The 21,617-nt window shown below is 46.0% G+C and overlaps 3 protein-coding genes across 3 annotated transcripts; 1 reads left to right on the top strand and 2 right to left on the bottom strand.

The window, feature by feature from the left end:
• The first annotated feature begins 1,120 nt into the window (after nucleotides 1-1,120).
• Nucleotides 1,121-3,582, top strand: LOC121836218 (putative nuclease HARBI1). Its single transcript, XM_042291072.1, has 3 exons — nucleotides 1,121-1,900; nucleotides 2,456-2,670; nucleotides 3,216-3,582. Exons 1-3 carry the CDS (start codon nucleotides 1,319-1,321, stop codon nucleotides 3,529-3,531), a joined length of 1,113 nt encoding a protein of 370 aa, XP_042147006.1. The 5' UTR covers nucleotides 1,121-1,318; the 3' UTR covers nucleotides 3,532-3,582.
• A 91-nt stretch (nucleotides 3,583-3,673) lies between these two features.
• Nucleotides 3,674-8,148, bottom strand: LOC115308762 (myb/SANT-like DNA-binding domain-containing protein 3). The gene is made up of 3 exons (XM_040216062.1): nucleotides 7,830-8,148; nucleotides 7,051-7,263; nucleotides 3,674-4,365 (listed from the first exon to the last, which is right to left on the bottom strand). The coding sequence occupies exons 1-3, from the start codon at nucleotides 8,146-8,148 to the stop codon at nucleotides 3,989-3,991; spliced, it is 909 nt and encodes a 302-aa protein (XP_040071996.1). The 3' UTR covers nucleotides 3,674-3,988.
• A 7,778-nt stretch (nucleotides 8,149-15,926) lies between these two features.
• Nucleotides 15,927-16,961, bottom strand: LOC8038436 (malate dehydrogenase, cytoplasmic-like). Its single transcript, XM_040216061.1, has one exon. It carries the CDS (start codon nucleotides 16,959-16,961, stop codon nucleotides 15,927-15,929), a length of 1,035 nt encoding a protein of 344 aa, XP_040071995.1.
• Between the last annotated feature and the right edge of the window lie 4,656 nt (nucleotides 16,962-21,617).

The raw sequence follows: 21,617 nt of genomic DNA, 5'->3' as shown, positions 1-21,617 counted from the left end.
TCGTTCAGCCCCTCAACTCGGAACCGGAAGCGGCCATGTGGCCTGGTGCCTATCTTATGCCGCCAGCATTAATCATACCCCGCGATGAGGTTTTAAAGGAAGAAAAAGCGTGCTATGCTTCAGGCATTGTTAGAGTTCGGCTATTCTCATTACCGCAGTTGTTGGACACGAGCCACTACCCAAGTGTCTGCCAAGACAATGATTGTTACGAGCCGATGTACGGTGCTCACGCAGTCCTCCTGTCCGATCCATGAGCCGCGCTCGACTGTCGTCAGGCAGGTGGTTTTGATCCTACAATTGCGACATCAATCTTTGGGAAGGCACGGCTAAAAGAAATAGTCCCATTTAATCCTCGCAATTTCACCGCGACAAAGAAGCTTCTGAATTAGTGGCGGCCTGTGCGAGTATACTTGGGCCAGAGTACTAGTACGCCTCTGAAAAGTCATGAACATTCCAACCCGATGTCGTTTTATGATCCTTCTAAACTTCACGGGGTGCAAAATAAAAGCAATGAAGGGTTGCGGTTAACAAGTGTCAAATAAAATTGTCAAATGAACACACACCAACGGAGGAGGCAATTCCTCGGGAATACTTTCAGCCTTTTCACTCTGGTAAAGCTGTACTATGGTGGGAATGAAGTAATGGCCTGCCGCAAGTCGCCAAGCCAGAGTGGAAGGGCTGGAGAGGTTACCGCCATCTATGCGCGACGGCGGCAGCCAGACAACCGGCAAGCCGGTTGCCTGGTTGCTGTTGTCATTTATAGATGGCGGTAGCTGTCCAGAGTTTAGTGTCATCATTTGTTTGCTGGCGGACACGACACTGGGGAAACTAGCCCTTAACAGCTCCGCTGTATAAACAAGTGCGCGTGTGTGTGCGTGGGGGGGGGGGGGGGGAGGGGGGAATTTTAAGAACATACTGTGTTGTAAAGGTTCCTCTTCCCTGCATCTTTGGCGCAGGCCAAAAAGCATGACTCCGGAAACTACTTTGCTTGCAAAAACGTTCTTACCAAAAAGCACGTTTTTGTCGTGCCAGACGCTCGCGCCGTTCCTAGTGAAAAACGTCTGACTCGCAGCTAGAGGGTCGTGGGTTCAAATCCCGCCTAAAATTCTTACCGCCGTATTCTTAAACGCTACTCGACTCGAAACTCGACTCGAAACTCGACTTGAGGGGGGTTTTGCGATTCATAAACAAATCTCCACTCGAAACTCCACTCGACTCCAAAATCTCCACTCGAAACTCCAAAATTTACTCGAGATCTCGAGTCTGCGCCGGAGCTACCTTGAACGGCCACTCGAGTCACTCGAGTGCGTTCAGTGTCATGGCGGCCGACGCATCGTTCGCCGACTTCGTCGACTTCGTGTTGAGAACGGACGAAGTTCTTCATGACGACCGAGACCCCGACCAGGACGTCGATGTGCCGAGACGACGTTGGCGGGACCGGCTCAATCCGCTGGAGCATTTCAACGATTGGGAGTTCCTGGTGCGCTATCGTTTTACAAAATCGACAGTCGTAAGCCTCCTGCAGTGCCTGCCGCTGGAAGCAAACGAGAGCAGTCGCGGCCTGCCACTGTCCCCGATGCTCCAGCTCCTCGTAGCGCTGAGATTTCATGGCGCCGGGACTTTTCAAGTAGTCACGGGCGACCTCGTGAACGTGTCGCAGCCGACGGTGTGCCGCGTAATCGAGCGTGTCTCCCGGGTCCTCGCCGAGACTCTCTTCCCCCGCCTCGTGGATTTCCCGGAGGGCGACTGCGACGAGGTCATGCGGGATTTCTACAACATCGGGAAGTTCCCCAGTGTGACTGGGTGCATCGGCTGCACCCACGTCAAAATAAAGGGACCTGGCGGTCCCAATGGGGAAGTCTTCAGGAACAGGAAGGGGTTCTTCTCCCTCAACGTGCAGGTAAGTTCACTTTTGTCTGTGCTGTTAGCGGCAGCGAAGTAAGTTGAAAACAACGGCACGCCAAGACCCGGTGTGGCACGTGAAAGCTCGGCGATATTGTGACTGATATAGACTAGAACTTGTAGAGAGATCTGCACTCTGCGACAGTGCAGAGTGGTGGTGGGCCAGCTAGAGAGGGTTCAAAACCAAGAATTATGTATTGTGTTTGGAAACGTACATTTAATTGGGTGCCGAGGTGGCTTTTGTTATTTTATAGCAAACGGTCATGTTTTATAGCATTTTCCCCTTGAATTATACTTTTCGAACAAAATATTAGGGAGATTTTATCCCGTGCTCAAATTCTCTTCTATTATACTGCGTGAAAAACCTAGGAATTAAGCCACATTGAAGCTTACGTCACATAAAACTGCGAGAACTCAAATGCTAGTTAATTTCCAAAGCTTGCAGATGCACTTTGTCAAAAATATACTAATCATAGTAGAAATATCAGCTTGAGCACTTGTGTTCATATCATGGCAACCTGCTCATCCCTGTACTGCTCCTTCCTATCCACAGGCCATCACAGGACCCCAGCTGCAGTTTTTTGACCTTGTTGCTAGATGGCCAGGCTCCGTGCATGACAGCAGGATATTCGATAACAGTCGTGCAAGGGTCCTGTACGAGAATCGGCGCATCCCTGGCCTGCTGCTCGGAGATGCAGGCTATGCCTGCATGTCATTTCTTCTGACGCCCCTGACCAGCCCAGGTGTAGCCAACAGCCCAAAGGGCAGGTATGTACTAATTTGTTGGAAGAAATAATGGCATGAAATTCAGAACAGCTAACAAGAAGTGATGCTGTAGCCACAGTGTTCCTATTGGTTACTATTAGTTCTGCAAATCTTTGTCACAGCTAGATTCATGACCTTTAAGCCTTTGTATGGCAAAAAAAGCTGGCATTATTCACTTCCTGTGGACAAATTTTTGTTTCAAAAGTATGTAGCATACAACATTTTAGTTCTATTTTTATTTTCCTCGAGAACATTTGTTGTTCTTCCTCGTCACAGTTAGTCGGTGTCAATTGTTGCTTTTTGTCACTAGAATTGGACTAGGGCCAAGAACTTGAATTAAGACGGTAATGTAGAAAACACCAGCCAAAACCACTGTATGCACAGTAGCCTCTGGTAAGCAATAGAAAATGCCGAAAATGCAGCTAGCATGGATGGGCCGCACTGTACACGTTACTGAACCATACTGATGGTTGCAGCAGTGGCGATTTTTACACCTGAAGACCTTTATCTTGCAACGTTGCTTCCATTACCAATGCTGCACCATATAGGTACCAAGCAGCTCACCTAAAAACAAGGAACTCGGTGGAACGGGCATTTGGAGTGTTCAAGCGACGCTTCCCATGCCTGGACATGCGGCTACAGTACAAGGCGGAACGGTCAGCCCTCATCATCAGCGCCTGTGCTGCACTGCACAACCTGGCCCTGCTGCGAAAAGAGCCATGCCCACCTGCTCTACCCTCTCCACCAGTACCCCGACGCCGGAGGCGGCTGCGTCCTCATGTACTGCCATCACCTCCAGACCCTGTAGACACAATCAACGGCTCGCTGAAACGCACACAGATCATCGCACTGTGTTTCCAATAGGGATATTCAACCAGTAGCACATGTTTATAGTCAATGACAGGTCAAGGATAGTGTACAAGGTGGAGAGAAGGAAGCAGACAGAAGCTTGAGGTGGAGAGGAGAAAATTCCTCTCCACTTAAAGCTTTCATCCTACTTCTCATCTCCAGCTTGTACTCTGTTCTTGACCCGTCACTGACTCGTGCAAATACTCGGACACGAATTCAGTAGTAAGCGCTCGAATAAATTGATTTTCAAATCCAATTCCGCGTATTTGGTCAATCTAACATATTCTGGGAAAGACTTGTGGCCAGCACAGAGCTAACGAAAGACCTACCCTTCCCTTCAATTGTAGTGTGCTGTTTCATTCAACTTCCGAATATGCAAAACACATTAGGTTCTATCGTTTCACTACAATGTAGCGCACATAAAATAAATAAGTAAATCCTCGGAATGCTTTTAAACTGAAAAAACCCAAATTTAATTGTGATTTCCACACCCTTGTAGCTTGCAGCGCAGGGCTGCCAGCTGCTCCACCTTTATCTCTCTCTCCAGCTGGAGCAGCTGGAACTCTGCCCGTCCGCGTCGTCGCTGCTCAAAAAGCTTGTTGCGGAGTATGCGCATTTGCATTAAATGTTGCGCCTCCTTCCGCCGATCTTCCCTCTCGAGGATGTCTACACGGGCCTCCTTTTCGGGAGCCATGATCCGCTCCAGTGCTGCGATGCGGTTTCCAGTTCTTCTGGATGCCCCGCTTGGCAGCTCAGCACGGGGGCAGGTAATGCTCCTTGCCGGCGGAGTCACACAAGCAGCTCCAACGCTGCTCTCTTGGAGAGGTGAGGCGGACGGATCAGGAGCATCTGGGCGTGCAAAACACATTGGCACTGTGAGTGCTAGGGGAAGAGCAAGTACACAGGGGAAGAGCCCCAACAGCCACATGGGCCTTTCGTAGAAATGTTCAAAGCTAGGCGTTGGCAAATTAGTCAAACCTCGTTATATCGAACAGTGCAAGGACCGTGAAATAGTTCGATATACAAAGTCACACACAAAAAGAGCGTCAAAGTACAGCGCGATTTAATCAGTGAAAGGCTAACGGCAAAAAATGACTATACTTCGTTTCAGCTTCCGTTCGAGCGCAGCCAAAGGCTGACGGACGCTTCGCAACTTCGAGAAGAGCATTTTTACGCATCGCAAAGTAGTCCGCAAAAGTAATTCCTTTTAAACAACTGTTTTGTGCGTAAACGTTGCACAATACTCCAGATCTGTAGTGCTGAGAATGATTTGCAACTAAAGGAATTAAATATCTGAAGTTTAAGTTCTTATTAATATATGTAGATACATGTGGTTTGGTGAAAAAACGTACGTCTGCTGGCAACACGGCTGCAGCGCTCAGTTTTGATTTTGTTCCTGTAATTGCCGAATCATGTGCTTCGCTGCTTGTTTGTTGCTTTCCTCACCGAGTCTCTTCAAAATGTCCTTTCGCAAAGGCATGTCTGGGCGTCAGGCGCGAGAGGTCGTGATGAATGTCTACTTTTCAATTCTGCAGGAGACTCCGGCCGCGTCGTACCGCAAATGCTTTGTAAACAAGAAAAGCGTCCAGGCCACTACAATTCCCTGATACACAGCGAAATCAGGGCACCCCTTTACCTGCCGATCACATTGTACGCCAAGAAGCTGGTAGAAAGGACTGTGGCTCGAGCCCTGGTATATCCAGACAATACAAGGAAACATCAACGGCCGCGTCGTCGGGCATCTTGCAATGTCTACTTACATCTCGAAACTATGCCGGAATGCCGAACAGGTGGAAAGCTCGGACACAGACGCCAGCGGCCAGCATACGTACTGACATCCCCTGCGACTAAATTTCAGAACGTGAAAGGTCACTTTTTAAACTTGTAGCAGACGATTTCGTTGATACACCCGTAGCAGACGAAATACTCGGCGAGCGCGGGCGGCGCGGACGGCCAGCGGCGCAGCAGAGCGATACCAAGTGCAGGCGAGATCGCGTGACCAATTGCCGGCGTGTGATTGGCTCCGGCCACACGTAGCTTTGGCTGCGTTCGGACGGAAGTTGAAACGAAGTATAGTATTCACGTGAAGCGTTAAGGTGAACTATTTATTCCGACGAAAAAAACTGCCGCAGCGTAGATTGCTGCATGGAGCTGACCGCATGCCTTATTACGGCCGGCTCCACTGTCTCCAAGCAGTCCACCAGCGCCAGATCACTACCGTCGATTGCACTGCAGTAGCGGCGTAAAAGTGAGACCGTCTTCCCGACAATGTTGTAACAGGCTTTGAAGCGTTGCAGCCACCCGCTACTTGCGGCGACGTTTTGTGCTTGGTGGATGAACGCGAAGTCCTTTGCTTTCTGTTGAAGCATCGGCCTGACGCCGGAATGTTCCGAGCCCTTGCGTCCATAAACCACTTGTGAAGTGATCTTTCCACCTTTTCGAAGGCCGGTGTCCGAACACGGCGTGCGCTGGAGTGCTTGCTTTGTTCAGCCTTCGGTTTGATGTCACTTTTCGTCTTCAGCAGCGTGCTCAAAGTGCTTCGCAGTATGTTGTACGCTTCGGCAATGCTGGACTTCTTTTCTCCTTTTTCAACGCGGCGGATGATTTCAAGCTTTGTCGCGAACGTCAGCGACATACGTTTCTTTACGATTGTTGCCATCGCCACATGCGGTTGACGCAACGTCGGAGGAACGAACCCGGAGCCATGAAACTGCACGTGCCCGAATGTCGCCGAATCTGGATGGCGTTCCCGGCACCACAGGCATATGCGGGCATGCGCTTGAATAAAAGTCGCAAACGCCTGCTGCGCCACCGCTATCCTACGATGTGTTGCGGGAAAGCCCGTGTTCCAAAACTTACTTGATCTAACTCTAGGTTAAGGTTGTCGAAAACCTACCCGCGTCCAGCGTTTCTCTATTTTTGATGTCGCGTGACATAATCCGCCAGGGTAACTCGTATCCGTTCGAGTAGGTTTGGAACGCAGCCTCGGTGTGTCGCGCTCCTGTACGCTATGCACCGTTTAGTTGCTGCACTCGGAGTAGGAGGAGTAAAAGAGCGCCGTCTTAACGCGCCCACTGCCACAGATACGGTACGCCGCCAACGACGGTTTGGCGGGATGGCGGATGGCTGCGACTGCTGCTGGCGGCAGCTGCCACGACTCACTCGCTGTCGCGGAAGCGCAACGAGAAGGCACGTGATCTGTACCGAGTCTTCCCAAAATTCTGTGCCGTCGTGGCGCTGTACGCTTTGCAACAGGTCTATTAACCACTAGTTTTGGTTTCAATTCACAGTACTATCAGTACTATGTCACGACCCACTGCTGCTCGCATTTTCAATTTTGGAACTTCGAAGATATGTACAATAGTGTAGACGTTGCCGAGCAATAAAAGAAAAAGGCTTCGGTGCCTTTTTTTCTGTTCCAGATTTGCTGTTAAAATGATACAAGTCGCAAATACAAGTAGACATGTTACGGCTCACGGTACCCATCCCCGACATGTTGGTGCAAATTTGTCCCAATCCAAAACCCCCAGTTACCTGGCACGTCGTTCCAGCAGGCGTGATTGTCATTGCCTTCAGTGCCTCGCACCATTGCTTCAAACATTGCAGCCGGAGGCAGCGACAGCACTGGCCGGTCTCTTGCCCTGTCGCTGTCGCAGAGATTTGTCACCACTGTCTCCATGTGGTCTGCCGCCGCTCCCACAAGAATGAGTGAGGGGCTCATCGGCCGGCTTGTTCGTGGCCCACCTCCTGTGACAGAAACCAAAGAATTTGAAGCTCAGATTGGAGAGAGTGAACAATGTATGGGACGAACAATTCAAAGAGCACACTGAATTTTCGAAACGCCTCCGTGCGAGATAAAAACAATTGTTAAGGGGACTAAAGCGAACCTAACGAAGAGAAAATCTAGCACAACCCAGTGGAGGCCCACCTGGAACCTTCTTATGAGCAATTGAATGCTGGGCACTTTGTTAGAATAGGCTTCCGGCAAGATGCGGGGACCTCATTTGTTTTCAGTGACGATTGTAAAAAAAAAAATGTCAATAACGCCAAATGTTCTACAAAAAAATATGTCAAGAAAAAAGCAAAGAAGTAGGCCCACTTTGGATCGAACCTGGATCGGCTGCATGCGTATGAAGCGAACTTTGCTACGCTACAGCTTTGAACAACTCGTTTTGAAAATTCGTTTTATACGAGACCCGGAAAGGAGCACGACGTCGTGCACATAGCATTGTTCTGGTCGAAAGGACTTCTCTCCGATGTTTACTTTTTACACATCGGGAACGGTTTACCAAATATGCAAATTGTCGACTTACCCGTGGCGTGGATGTCTCTCGTCTCGTCGGACTTGGTTTTTTTGTATCTGGATTTTTCGTTCTCCCAACGCTTCTTGAGTTGCTTAGCGCTTCGTGGGCGGACGTTTGGCTGGCTGTTATACTCGGTGCTGAGTTTCTCCCAAGCTTCAAGTTTAGCCTCCTTCGAGTAGTTATTTGTCTTCTTGTTTTCAAGAACTCGCGCATGTTTCGTTACGAGCGCTTGGAGGAGCGCCTTCTCCTCCGCAGTATAAATAAAACGAGCCCTTGCCCGCTCTTCGGTATCGGCCATTTCCGAGTCGTTGCCGTTGGGGTCCTCCATGATTTGTCGTGCGAGGCGGCGAGGCGGCGAGGCGACGAAGCAGGGCTGCACGGTAGACAAAGGGCGGCGAAAGCAAGAAAAAACGAGACGAAATCGACAAACCGTGAGATTACGACTGTCGACGAGAGAACGACAAGACGCAGCTAGCGAATGCGCTTGTTGCCAGACAAGGTAACGACTTTGTCCGTTTTGCCACTCAAACACGTCTAAACTTTACGCTGCCTTAATAAAACTTCGTAGTTCATTGATTCGATGTTTGTATGGTACACGTTTTTAGATAACACGAACGAATATATTTACTTTTCACGTAAAAATGGTGTTTTAAATAAAACCTTTGGCTATAATCTCGCTCCCAGACGTCCTCAAGCTTGTTGGAGTGGAGAACGGAATCTCGAGTTCGAGTGAGTGCCGATTCGCGTCTGTGAATACCAATGGCACTTCGAGTGGAGTCGCGCGTCCATACTCCACTCAAGTCGAGTCGAGTTTGGAGTCGAGTAGGGGAATACGGCGGTTAATCTTTTTTTCTTTAAGGCAAAACAATTACTTTCAAAAGTGAAATCATTTGAGACATACGGCGACCTTTAATTCGCGTTACAAGTCATGTTTTAATCACTCCCATTCCAAGCGTGATGTCACGTTTCACGTGAGTATTGTGGGTTGCTTGAAATTCTTGGGCGAGGGTATGTAGCTCTGACGTCTTGAACCTATCGACCAATCAGGATTTTCCAGTAACGCCACCGACATCGGCTTTTCTGTGACATGAGCTCATTAACGCTATCGAGTTAAAATCATCAGTTAGCAAAGGTGATGCTCATTTCCAAATTAAATTAACCGGCATCTTGTCAAGAACAAACCTCAACAGCCAGGCTATGCCAGCTTATTCTGCATAAGAAAATGTTCACTTGGGCAAGTGCTATTTTGGGCCAGATTCGATTTGAGTGCGAAGGTGCGAATAGATTAGAGTGAACAATTGCGATTACTTCTTGTTGCATGATTAGTGGCATGCATGCGGTGCTGAGTGTAAACAATGTTTGGTTAGAACAACAAGCGCAGTTGGATTGCCGCTTGGTGTTTCTAAAAAAAAATAGACTGAAAGGAATTATCCTAAACCTTTTGTTACATTCTGAGAATTTCATCGCTTTTAGCTCAGTTGTGTCGTAATCATATACATATATATTGTGAAGTGTATTTCGTAAACCTTATTTCATTATTAGCATGAGCACGAGGGGCTCATTTCATAATTTTATGTGATGTAATTAATTCCTTAGTTTAAGGACACAATCACAATTTCATTTTAACACTGCGACACAAAGTTGTACCAATCACGGGTATTTTAGACGACCTACCACACTTTGCGACAACATTTTATACCGTGTAAATAGATCAGCTTGAAATTTAGAATTTTAATTAAACACGAAGAAAGCACAATAAAACACTGTATAGTTCTAAATTTGAAGCTGATCTATTTACAGGTATGTACCAACCAGCTCAACTTTTTACTCTTGTACTTAAACATTTTGATTCAGGTAAAATATATGTTACTGGTGAACAAAGGGATGTGGAGTCATATGAACACGACGTTATGTATGGTAATGTAGATTTTTTTCTACTGTTGCGTCGAAATTAAATAACTGAATTTAATATTTTTGGTACCTAAAAACAAAAGTAAATTGCACGGACGATCGAAGAAACTATATAGTTAATCGTTTCATGGCGTAAATAGTGTATATTGCCAGAACAACGCTAAAAATATATTCTTAATTTAGCGGTTCAAACCGGTTCGAACCGGTTCGAACCGGTTTGAACCGTTATTTCTTGCTCCCCGGAGCTGAACCGGAACCGAACCGAAAGCCGTGAACCCGAACCGGAACCGAACCGATAAAAATTTCGGTTCGACACTCTGGGCCAAATTTACACGTTCTGTATCATGTTTCGTGCTACGATCTGACTTCCGTTTGTCCAGCATTTCATCTTGCCCAGGTTGAATACATCATGGGATTACATTTTTTATGTCTCGGTTAACTTTAGTTTGTATCTCCCGTAGACAGAAACGTTTGCTTTTACTGGACGATGGGTGTAAGACGTTGTCAAAGTTGAAAAATAAGAAGCTTGCCTTGAATCCCGTACTCATGCGAAGTTGCCTCACTGTCTTCCCAAAGAGTCTATAGGCTAGAAGGTCAATAGGGGTTATCAAATTCTATACTGGAAAGCACCAAATATGACATATTTGTGTATAAGAAACCATTCTTCAATATAGTTCTGCGATTCAAAAAACAATATTAAACTACAAACAATTATATATATATAAATATTCAACGAGCATAACAAATTGGGATCAGGAAACAAAAGTGCACGGATCAAATTAATATCTAAATAATCAAGAAATAGCTCTATGCGCAAACCTACGATATGGCCTGAGAAGCACAAACAATATCAGAAACCTTCAGCTGTACATAATTAAAAACAAAAACCGAAACACTACATGCAATAGTCATTTCCACTACAGTAAAATGCCCAAATCATTAAGAGAAACCAAGACCACTGAAAACAAACTACGCTCTAATATTTCGTTTATACTGCGGTATTGAAACTTGATAATTAATTTCGAGCTTCTCGCGTTTTATGACTGTTTCGATTTGAAAAATATCTTTTTCGCCGATAGTTCGCCCTTCCACTAGGTACTTTGCGTTTTGGACGCCGCGTGTTATACATTTTCGTCTCCTGGTGTCAGGATATATTTCAATGGCTTAATTGCAGCAGTTTGAAATGATACATCTGATCAAAGTGGATGAGTGCGCAAGTTTTTATCATCTCCGGTGTAGTTTTCGAACAACCTTAAAACTTCTTTTTGTACAGTTAATTTATTATAATTTAAAAAGGTTGTAGAACTTCATACCAAAACTGAGTAACTTAATTTAGAGTAAAATAAAAAGTAAGAGATATTCTTTTTTAACCAGCGCTAAACAAAATGTATTTGTTATTTTATACATAATGGCAATAGCGTTGCACAAATCGGCTTTTAGCTTCTTTTTTTTTTCGTTACAGTTGAATTTTACTAATACGGTCGTCCTTAACTTGACATGTTGTCGTTGAAGAACCCTTTTAATCTTTCCTATGGTGAAATTATCAAAGATTTCAACATTTCTTAACTTGCGAGACTTCTACCGAAATACTTTATACATTTTATTTACTTCTTTTAAAATGACTATGTGCTTTTAATATCGATTAACCGTTTACACATTCCTTTCTAGCTGCTGTTGTGCTTAACTTGCATAATGTATCAAGTTTGCACAGCACCCATAATAGATTATTTCAAGGTAGCAACATCTGCGATCGAAATATTGTGCACAAAGCATGCCCGTCGATCTCGGATCACAGGAAACGGTACGTTTTTCGCAGAAAGGAGAGAGTGTCATGGAGGTGGTGGCGAACGAAGTTCAGCAGCTTCCTGTACTAATGCGGGTGCCACGCCTCAACGCGGGAGAACTTGCAGTTTGCGAGTCTCAGTTCTCGATCCTTGGCTACGGGGACATGATAATACCAGGTGAAACTGAGCGAATGAAAATCTCTTGCCAAAATACAAGAGAAGTTAGCTGAGCAAAAGGCCGTTGCCTTGTTTTCCGTTTCCAACAGGGTTGGCGATTTCTTACTGTCGGTGCTTTGACGTGCTGGTGAAAGATTATTCGCCCTACTTCATCTTGTCGATGACATGTGAGTATGACCGCGACATGTAAATGGTGCAGCAAAGGGTATGAATACCGAATTTCAAAATAATTTGATATTTTCTCCTTTCCTCGTTTGCACAATTGACTTTATTGTAAAGCTGTTAATCGTAAGACGCTTATTACCAATCTTCCTCTGACTTGCGTGGGTATGCTTCGATGTCAATTTACTCCCGAATCAATGGTACAGTTTTATAATACTTGAGCACGTGTCTCATGTAGAATGTTGGATACTTATGTGTGTTCATAAAATCAGTTAATGAAAATGCTCAACTCGATATTCCCTGAAGGGGGAGAATGATGCGAGCTATTGCTACATCCTGTAGTTTCTGTAGGAGAAAGTTGGAATGCCATGGCACCAGATCGTTGTGAGAAAATAATTTTATTTAAAGCAGTCTTAATTTTCGACATAATTGACCGATTGCTCAGGGCTACAGCAACATGTCCGTGAGAATTATGTTGTGACATACCAAAATTTTTGCAATAAACTAGAAGTCTCATGTTTTGGAGGTTTTGCTTTCTGAACCACATCCCGATGACCTGACATCAACCGACCGAATTTAGAAAGCCTTTTTTTACTCTACACATGCGAGTTTTAACTCTCTGTGCGTATGTACGTGTGTGTTTGCCTGTGGGTTGCTTGCGTACGTTCGCACGTCAAGTCGTGCCGCTATCTTTCACGGCGTTTTTGTCACGGCAATTTCTGTCATGGCGAACTTTTCTGTCATGGTGGATTCATGTAACGACTCCATTCACATTACCCTGTCTCCCACAACTTTTTCATGCATTTACTAGACATGCCTCAGCTCATTTACTTAATTATAAATATATAAACAGCACATTTCATTGCGATATAGTCCTAATATAAAATAAATTCTAAAATCCCTATACTAGGCAAGCTTAAAGTGGCAATCAAAAATTTCCATGAAGTGAGTATCAATGTATTCAATGAAAAATTGATGGACACCATTAGCTTGCATTAATTAAAATATTGATGTGGTCAGGCCAGATCACGTGCACCCTCTACCTTTAAAAATACCAAAAAGAGCACGTGCACGTCCGGCAGCCGCACAGCCACACTCGCGATGCCCCGCAAACTGCACTACAGTCTGTTCCCGAGCGCTGTCCGGGCATAGATGATTCGTGTAAATTAGCCAAACGAAGTGCAATAAAACTGTTTACAGAGGTGTCTTTAAGTCATTCATTTTCTGACTCAAATGTAATGAATATAGGTTTTTGAAAAAAACAAAAAAACAATCCAAGCCGAAACATTTTTGTCAAACTTATGCTCAAAGATAAATAGAAAAAAAAGAAGAAAAAAAAAAAAAAAAAAAACGTCTGCTTGACGTTGATTACAGACTATAACACACATGCTCGGATCTGGTAGATCAGCTTGCGGTTACTCACTCTAAGAAATTGTTTTTCAGAAACCCACGATCATGAAGTTTCAGGATAAACATTTCACCATTTTAAGACAACTTGATAAAAAGTTCTATCTCACTCTGTTCAATGGCTCATCTATACAATTTCTTTATGCTAAAATAGCTCTCAGAATCACCTTCTATATTCAAGTTTGCCGAGGATTGACAGCTATCAATCCTCGGATATAGGAAGCCAAACTTCCCTGCCTATTGGCGGTGAGATGCTTCTGTCTGGGACGTCAGGACCAAGATTATCGATTGCCAGAGACAATTTTGATAACGTGTGTAAAATGCACGGTGCACGTTCAAAGTCATCGCGTCCTTAAACTAGCACTCTCGAAGTTGATAGTCTGAAATCGCTCTTATTTTAATTAGTAAATGCAGAATGCCTCAAATCTAGTACGTCATAGCTAGCGTTTGGCCAATCGTTGAAGGCCGACCGCAGCGCCGCTTTTGGTCGCGCATTTCCTTACTAGCTCTCAGTCAGACCTGCATCATGGTATGGCTAAGAGGGCGTAGATGCTTTGTTCAGGCTCCATTTCCATTGTAACTTTTGATTAGTACTGTGCGCGTGCACAACTTTCCCCGCGCTGCCAATGCAGGCTACGGCTTGTCGTTGGTGCTGGCCTTTGTCGGTTCGGTGCTCATGAACACCGGACAGCCCGCTCTCCTCTACCTGGTACCTGGTACGCTGGTCCCGGTCATCATTGTATCGTGGTGGCGAGGTGAATTCCAGGATTTCTGGACCGGCAAGTTTGTACGTTAATATCTTTGAATTTTTAATAAGCTTTTAACACAGAGTTATATAGAGTCGCTTGATATTTGAAATAGAAAGTTCGGCCATGTGGAGGTAAGTAACTGCCTACAGTCAGTTACAGGATAAAAACTCGGTATATACTCCGCCTCCAGCATGCGCTCGTTGCCTTCCACCGTTTTTCGGCTGCACGTGCGACGACGTTCTATCGTAGACCAAAAGCTCTTGCTCGAGGCAGGTTATCTACTGGGTTGTTAATCTGTGACCGACTAGAATTAACACGAGGGATCAGAAGACGGAGCTCTAGGTAATGTGCTAGACGGGCGACTGCCCTGCTCACACTGAATGGGAGTATCGGAAAAAATTATGTTGACACTACTATTTCTTTTTATTCGGAAGGAATTAGGCTTATTGATAAACTTATCTCAAGAACTATGAAAGTAATAGACTCGTGGAAAGTCGTTTCCTGAGTTAATACTTTTATTTGTAACAAAATACGTGGTCCAAGAAACGCATAACATCCTTATAGGAACAGTATTATATAAGAAGAATAAGAAACTTATCTGGTTTTTCATACCTTCATATGTACTTTTGTATGGTTCTTATATGTTTTTTATGTGACCTCATCTGATATTAGAGAGTTTTAGTAGATCGTTCTGATACCTCCGATAGCCCCGATAACGATACTATGCATGCGCGAGGGAGGCGGTGGCGGAGTTTCGGGTATCGTTATCGGAGTCATGGGAAGGATCTACTAAAACTCTCTAATATCTATTTATTGGACCAAGAAAGCTTTCATACAAATATAATTTTGCATTAAACTTGTAGCGCGTGAATCGTTTCTAAAATTTGGGTGGTTGTAAATTAACCGATCAAATGAAATCCAACAATGCTGACAATCTGGGGTTTACGCTGATGTTCTTGAAACAGAAATAACAAGATAAAAACGTGCAACTCTGTATTCTCTTGTCATGACGCAGAAGCCAAAACCGAGCCTGCAAACCCGGATCGACATCTGGGCCTCCACGAGCGAGCAGTTTCAAATGATTCAGGGCCGGGGTCTACTCTACGTCAGCACGCCAGTGATTGAATGGATGGCCATTCCGCTGCCTGTGTCAGAGAAGGCCTACAACGCCCAGTGGAATTGAGATACCGGGAGGCTTTAGGCTTAACACGAATAGTGCAGCGGATGCAGTGCTAGTCTTTTTTCTTTATTATTACACAGCAGAGGATAACTTTCACCTAGTATTGTATTATACCATCATAAAACGTTTATAAAACTGTGAATATAACGAATATAAATGCATTAACAAAACATGGTGTCAATTTTTATGTGCATTGCTTTTGTAGGAATAAAGAACAGATGGTGCAAGAATTTACATTTCAAACCTGGAACTAGCTGCTTGCAAAAATAAACAATAGACTAATCTCACCAGCCAGTCGTCTACACTGCCACTGCGGCGATAGATCCAGGGAACTTTTAGTCTTTTTGCACGCGCAGAGCACCTTGCTGGAGCTCTGCGCGTGCAGAGCATCAGACGGAACGAGCTGTCTCGTGCGCTGGCACCTGCCTCCTGCGAACTAAAGTTATGGCAGCGTCACGCATCCGCCGAACGCTTGGTAAGATCGGTCTATTGGCTCGGTTAATTGGCGTACCACTGCTTTTGAAAGAAGAAGATACCCGTTCCTTTCCACGTTAGTAATCAACGACCCTTGGGCAGGAACAGACAGAGACATGGCCTCCGTCCTTTCACTCACGGCTTCCATCCAATTCTTCATAATTTCTACCTTTCACGTGAGTGAATATTTTATTTTTTTCCTTCGGAAAGCCTCTGGAGTTGATACGTCCCAAGCGCGATTCCGTGCTTCTAATGTAGCTTTTTAGCTGACCAGCACACTTCCTAGAGCCTTGTCTACCTCGCTCATTGTATGTTTTACCGACTCGTGTATTTTTTGCTCAGTCATCGACTGGAGCTTAATTCCCTTCACAATGACCCAGTTTTTGTCAGAACCGATGCAGACTGGGAAGCTGTAGACAATTCCATCAGGCACTCCATACGAACCGTCGCTGGCAACGCCCATGGACACCCAGGTGCCGTCAGGCGTTCCCTGCCACCAGTCGTGCATGTGGTCGCAGGCTGCCTTGCCTTTGGACAGGGACGGATATTTCTTGCGGGCGTCGTGCACGGCGCGGCCCCTGCTGCAGACGACGTCGGAAAACTCCTTCAGAAAGTAGTCGTCATCCTTGACGCTCTCGGTGACCGCCACGACGGCGTCCCTGTGGTGAAAATAGGCGTTGTACGCGTCCGGGATGTTCTGGAGACCACCCCAGACGATGACGTTCTTCACCTTGTTGGGCGCGACCGAGAGCTTGGCGGCGATCTGCGCCAGCGCCTGGTTGTGTTCTAGCCGCGTAAGCGCGGAGATGTTCCGACGATCGATGGATGGTGCGCTCCGCATGCAGACGAAAGCGTTGATTGGCGCGTAGGTGCCGCAAACGACTGCCTTGATTGTCTTCTTAGCGTACGTTTCGAGAGCGGAGCCGTAGCGCCGGAAGAGTTTAACGCCTTCCTCGACTGGCATGGCGGGGGCCTCGTAAAGCAGGAAGGCGGCGTCGATGTCCGTAAAGGCCGAGTCATCGACCGTGGTCATGAGCACCTGGCGTAGTAGAGGGAAGGTACAATCGAGCAGTTCGAGGACTATGCCCTCGAGCGTACTCATGGTTCCCTTGGCGTCTAGGAGGTGCAAAATGACCGGTTGGTCGAAGCCGAACACGGTACCCTGGGCAATGGCCCATGATATGGTGTGTGCCATCGCGGTGGTTCCGCTCGTCACTAGGACCCGTAGGAGTTCTTTCTTGGGCGCCTGGTCAATCTTGTCTGGGTTGCCGTGGACCTGCGTTGGTACCTCGGACATGGTGGATAGCCTTTGGCGTGTCCCGGGCTGCCTTTGAAACTGAACGCGTGCTTTTGGCTCGCGCGAGCGCCCGTGACTACCGGTCGCGCTTCGTCGGTCAGGTCGGCACATTGCATCTCAAGTGACTGAAGAGAAACGTCAAAAGTAAGCACGTTTTTTTTTGTTTTTTTTGCTACTTTTTGAATTTCAGCTTAATACACCTAGCCAGAAACGTAACAGAGCCTTTTGAGTATTAATATATGGAAGCGAGCATCCCGACAAAGATGAAGCGGAAGCGGGTTCCCGAAGAAAAAGAATGCACGTGAAGGGGATCAAGGCCTAGCCATGAGTGGACGATGCCAGACATTCCTAACGTCTGGCATCTCTACAAAAAGCTATTGTTGACCCCATCAACTAACGACTTGTCAGCCGCTCTTACATCGTGGTACCGAACCCCAGGAGAAGCTATGACGGAACGGTGAGTACCTGACTGAACTCAATGAAATGTCACAAGAGCCAACGTACTACCAACGATCGACCGGCAACATGAACGAGACACCAAGCGACGTATCGGACGGCCGAGAAATTATCACCCTCAGCGATACCGACATTCAACCCCTTGTCCAACAAAGATCTGCATTGCGCAATAAGGTAACGAGTCTGATTATCTTGAGAACGCAATGCCAGAAACAACGACATGGAGGCAATTTAAACAAAATCATCGAGAGGCTGCTAACAAACTACGATTGTCAACTGAAATGTCTAGAGTCTAGACATATCAGTTGACAATCGTAGTTTGTTAGCAGCCTCTCGATGATTTTGTTTAAACTGTCTCCATGTCGTTGTTTCTGGCATCGATGGCATTGTCTAGACCCTAAACGATGCCATCGAACCTTTCACACCAACCAGAGATCTCGAAAAGCAATTCACCATCGTCATAGAACTTAGTTACCGCATCATTGAACACTTATCATTGCTGAAGTTCAAAGCTCAGCTTGCGAATGAGCGGATGGCACAACCAGAGAACGCCGAGGAAGAAAAATTGTACTCGAGCTATCCTAATATGATGAATCTGACCACTATCAGACATTATCTCGTGATACCAGGTCAACTTCACGTAACCACTTCTACCAAATATTACGAAGTCGGAACTGTCTCCGTTGTGGCCGCCAACTACGCCGACGACCCACTGGTCACAGAAGACCAACCAGACCAACAGACGAGCAGCGACCGCAGCGACAGGTCTTACTAACACTCGATTGTGCGTCTGTTGCGTGTAAACGACATCAGCAAAGACTGGTGTATACATGCTGACCGACAAACAGGTCATAGCCGGTTAAGCGGGAAAATGTGAGGAAGGTTGTTATGTTGATGGTCATACCAAAAGGGAACACGGTGAACTAATAAAACAAAAGAAACAAGCAAACAAGAGAAATTCTTTGAGGTAACGAAAAACAAAAGGGGACATCGCTTCAGACGAAGTATTCATCAGAAGAAGCAATGTTGTACAAAAAGCGGAGCAAGCAAGAAATATGACGCGACTAGCAAGAGCTCTAAAAGAAACGATAAAAAGGGCACATCACGGTTCTTTAACGTGGACTACGCAGTAGTGACACACGACTGCACGCCGGTACGATGCTCGTTCAGATCGAAACGGGCAGAGGTGAAGATTGAACCCAGGATCCCTGGATTTTTCCGCGCGAGCTTTCGCTCCACGTGCTCCGAGCTGGTATGCGCTACCCCAGTCGGTTACCAATCCCCCTTTTATGCGGGGGAGTGTGTTGAAACTTATTATATGAGGACGGGCATTCCGACAAAAGAGAAACGGAAACGGGATCCCGACAAAATACGTAGTATGCACGTGGAGAGGATCGAGGCCTGGCCATGAGCGAACTATGCCGGTCACTTATAATGTAAATGGCAGCTGCACGTAATCACGTAAACACTGTTGTTGACCTCATCGAGCAACGACCAGTAAGCCGTTCTCACAACAGAGCCTTCCAGAAATGCAGTCTTGCCAATAAGTCTTCTTTAATGTTTGTATGCGGCATGGTCTCCAAGATTGCTGGCGGATCGTCAATCTTCAACTTGTTTTTTCATCAGCCAGGTCCCGATAAAGGATGAAGTCGAAGACAGTTTAAAAGCACGTGGATGACTCTCGTGTTTTTCGAAACGTTTACTTGTACGACCTGAAAGTGCTTTTTGTTACGACATGCTCCTCATGTGGAATCCATCTCCTCGCCCTATATGCGCAAATTAAAGGGGTACGGAAACGAAAAGCTTGTGCTTATTTCTTTGTTTAGATGTCGACTATGTACCAGTAGCCCAGAAACACTAGCCTAGACTAGTGTCCGCGGCCTGCCAGCACAGAACTAAAGAGAAAAACAAACTTTAAAACAAATTACCATAGTTCAAAATTGCGACTGGTGGTGGTCTGTGAAGCTCCACTGGAATGCCGCCAAGTCATCGGCCTTTAAGAAGCACAGCCAGTTCACGGTAGTATGGCTCGATCGTGGAGTTACTTAGTCCTGAATGCGACTTGGCGGTGAACGCTAACACGTTTACTACTACTACGTTGTAGATGTTAAAGAGGTACGGAAACCACATTCTGGAGCTCATCTGTTTGCTTAAAGAGGCAGTGCAACGATTTTGATGTTGAAAGAATTTACCCTTTGTATTTTTTATATTGCCTATCGTTCCACAAGTAAACGAAAACATGCATTTTCCCCAAAATACAGCGAATCCGCTGCGTAATCTTAAAAAAAAATAAAAAATAATTATTTGTAGATCTGCAGCAGCGTGTGGTGGTTACAGAAACTGGCATGTGACATACTCTTGAGGATGTCGTTTGTAAGTTTGCGATTTGAGTAATTTTTTGCTCAAGTTACGTTTTTTTTTAATTGTCATTTGAGTATTGTCTCTAAAATATATTAGATTGTTCTGGCGCAATCTACCAGAACTGAAAAGGCGTTTGAACTAAAAGAGCGTCAGCAAAATCCACGTCCTGTTCGCACTGGGAGCGGAATCACACTGGCACCACGTTCTTGCTAACCTATTGGGGAACGATCTTTACGATGCATTTTAGTAAACCGCCGGGTCACTAAACAATCGCATTTAGATGCTGACGTGACGTTCGGCAGAGAAAGATTGGACCTGTATTTAGTAGCTCCCAAGAACTGCTCTAACTTGACATGTGTTGGCGTACCGTCATGTCGGAATAAAATGGACATACTAAAAAAAAATATATATATATATACGTACCCATGTTGCGACAGAATTCCATATGGCGTTTATATGAGCTTTATAACACACACAAAAAAAGAAGATATAATCGAGGAGAGTCGTCCATTTTAACGAGAGCGTTCGACAGCGCTGCATGTGAAAACCAGCTGAACGACGGACGAGGGGAACGAATGACCTTCTTACGTCAAAATCGAGGTCAGGGTTCAAACTATTCATAGGAGAAGGGTATACACAAAGGTCGCGTGGGCATATTTCATTCAGCAAATCAGCCGGTCGTGTATTATGAACCTTGGGTCTTGTCCCGCTTCTTCGGAGCAACATTGCGGCGGAGTGCCTTGTTGTATATTTTGAAGTTTCGATTCGGTATCCCTTAAATGGGGTACGGAAACGAATTTTTTTTCCGTACCCTTTTAGTGCAGAGCACGTAAACTGTCCATAGTGAGGCAATAGTGAGGAAAACAAAAGTGCCCTTAGCGAGATTCTCACCGAGAATAGGCCATAGGGCGTGCAGTCCTCGGATATCACTACTAGGCGAAATTGTCCAGCGTTCACGCCACCAAGCGGCAATGCTCGCAACTACAGTACCCTTACCGAGCGCGATACGCAGTGCGCTTCTCGCTGGCTGACTTTGAGGCGAGGGGTCGAGAGTTCGCGCTCACGCCATTTCGTTTCCGTACTCCTTTGAAATGGGTCAATTAAATTATGATGTTGATCAGTTTGTGCGACTTTAGAGGGGTACGGAAGCGAAATGTTTGCACTTATTTCTTTGTTCAGGTGTGGCCTATGTTGTGCCGCTAGCCCAGAGGCACTTGCCTCGAAGAGTGCTTCTGGGCATGCCAGCAGAAAAGTGAAGAAAACCAATTCTAAAACAAACAAACAAACTTCGAAATTGCGTCAGGTGGCCGTCTGTGAAGCTCTGTTGAAATTCCTCCAATTCATGAGTTCCTAAGAAGCAACACCAGTTCGGGGCAGTATGGTTCGCTCGTGGAGTTACTTAGCCCTGAATGTCACTTGGTGGAGAACGCTAACGCGTTTACTACTTTCTTTGTGTTAAAGCTTCCACATATCTTCCGAAACGTGCATTCAACACCGTCAATATCGCGGTTCTTCGTAGGCGTCGCCAAACTCGTCGAACACAAAGCTGGGCCTGAAGTTTGCGGAACGCGTTAATTGGCCTCTCGCAACGCTGACTTCGCGCCGAGCGAGGTGTCATTCATTAGAACGCTCAATCGACCGATCCCACCAGCAAGTTTGACTACGCCACCGCTGCCGCAATGCATCGAAGGAACTTTAGTCTTTCTGCGCGTGCGACAAACTCACTGGAGCTCTGCGCGTGTAGAGCACGAGACGGCACGAGCCCCCTCGTGCTCGGCCGGTTGTCTCCTGTGAACTAAAGTTATGGAGGCGTCACGCATGCGCCGATCGCTTGGTGAG

The sequence above is a fragment of the Ixodes scapularis genome, unplaced genomic scaffold (genome assembly GCF_016920785.2).
Source record: "Ixodes scapularis isolate PalLabHiFi unplaced genomic scaffold, ASM1692078v2 PGA_scaffold0__279_contigs__length_252992795, whole genome shotgun sequence".
Lineage (NCBI taxonomy): Eukaryota > Metazoa > Arthropoda > Arachnida > Ixodida > Ixodidae > Ixodes > Ixodes scapularis.
The sequence above is the reverse complement of the archived record's forward strand: the minus strand, read 5'-3'. Positions and strand labels throughout refer to the sequence as shown.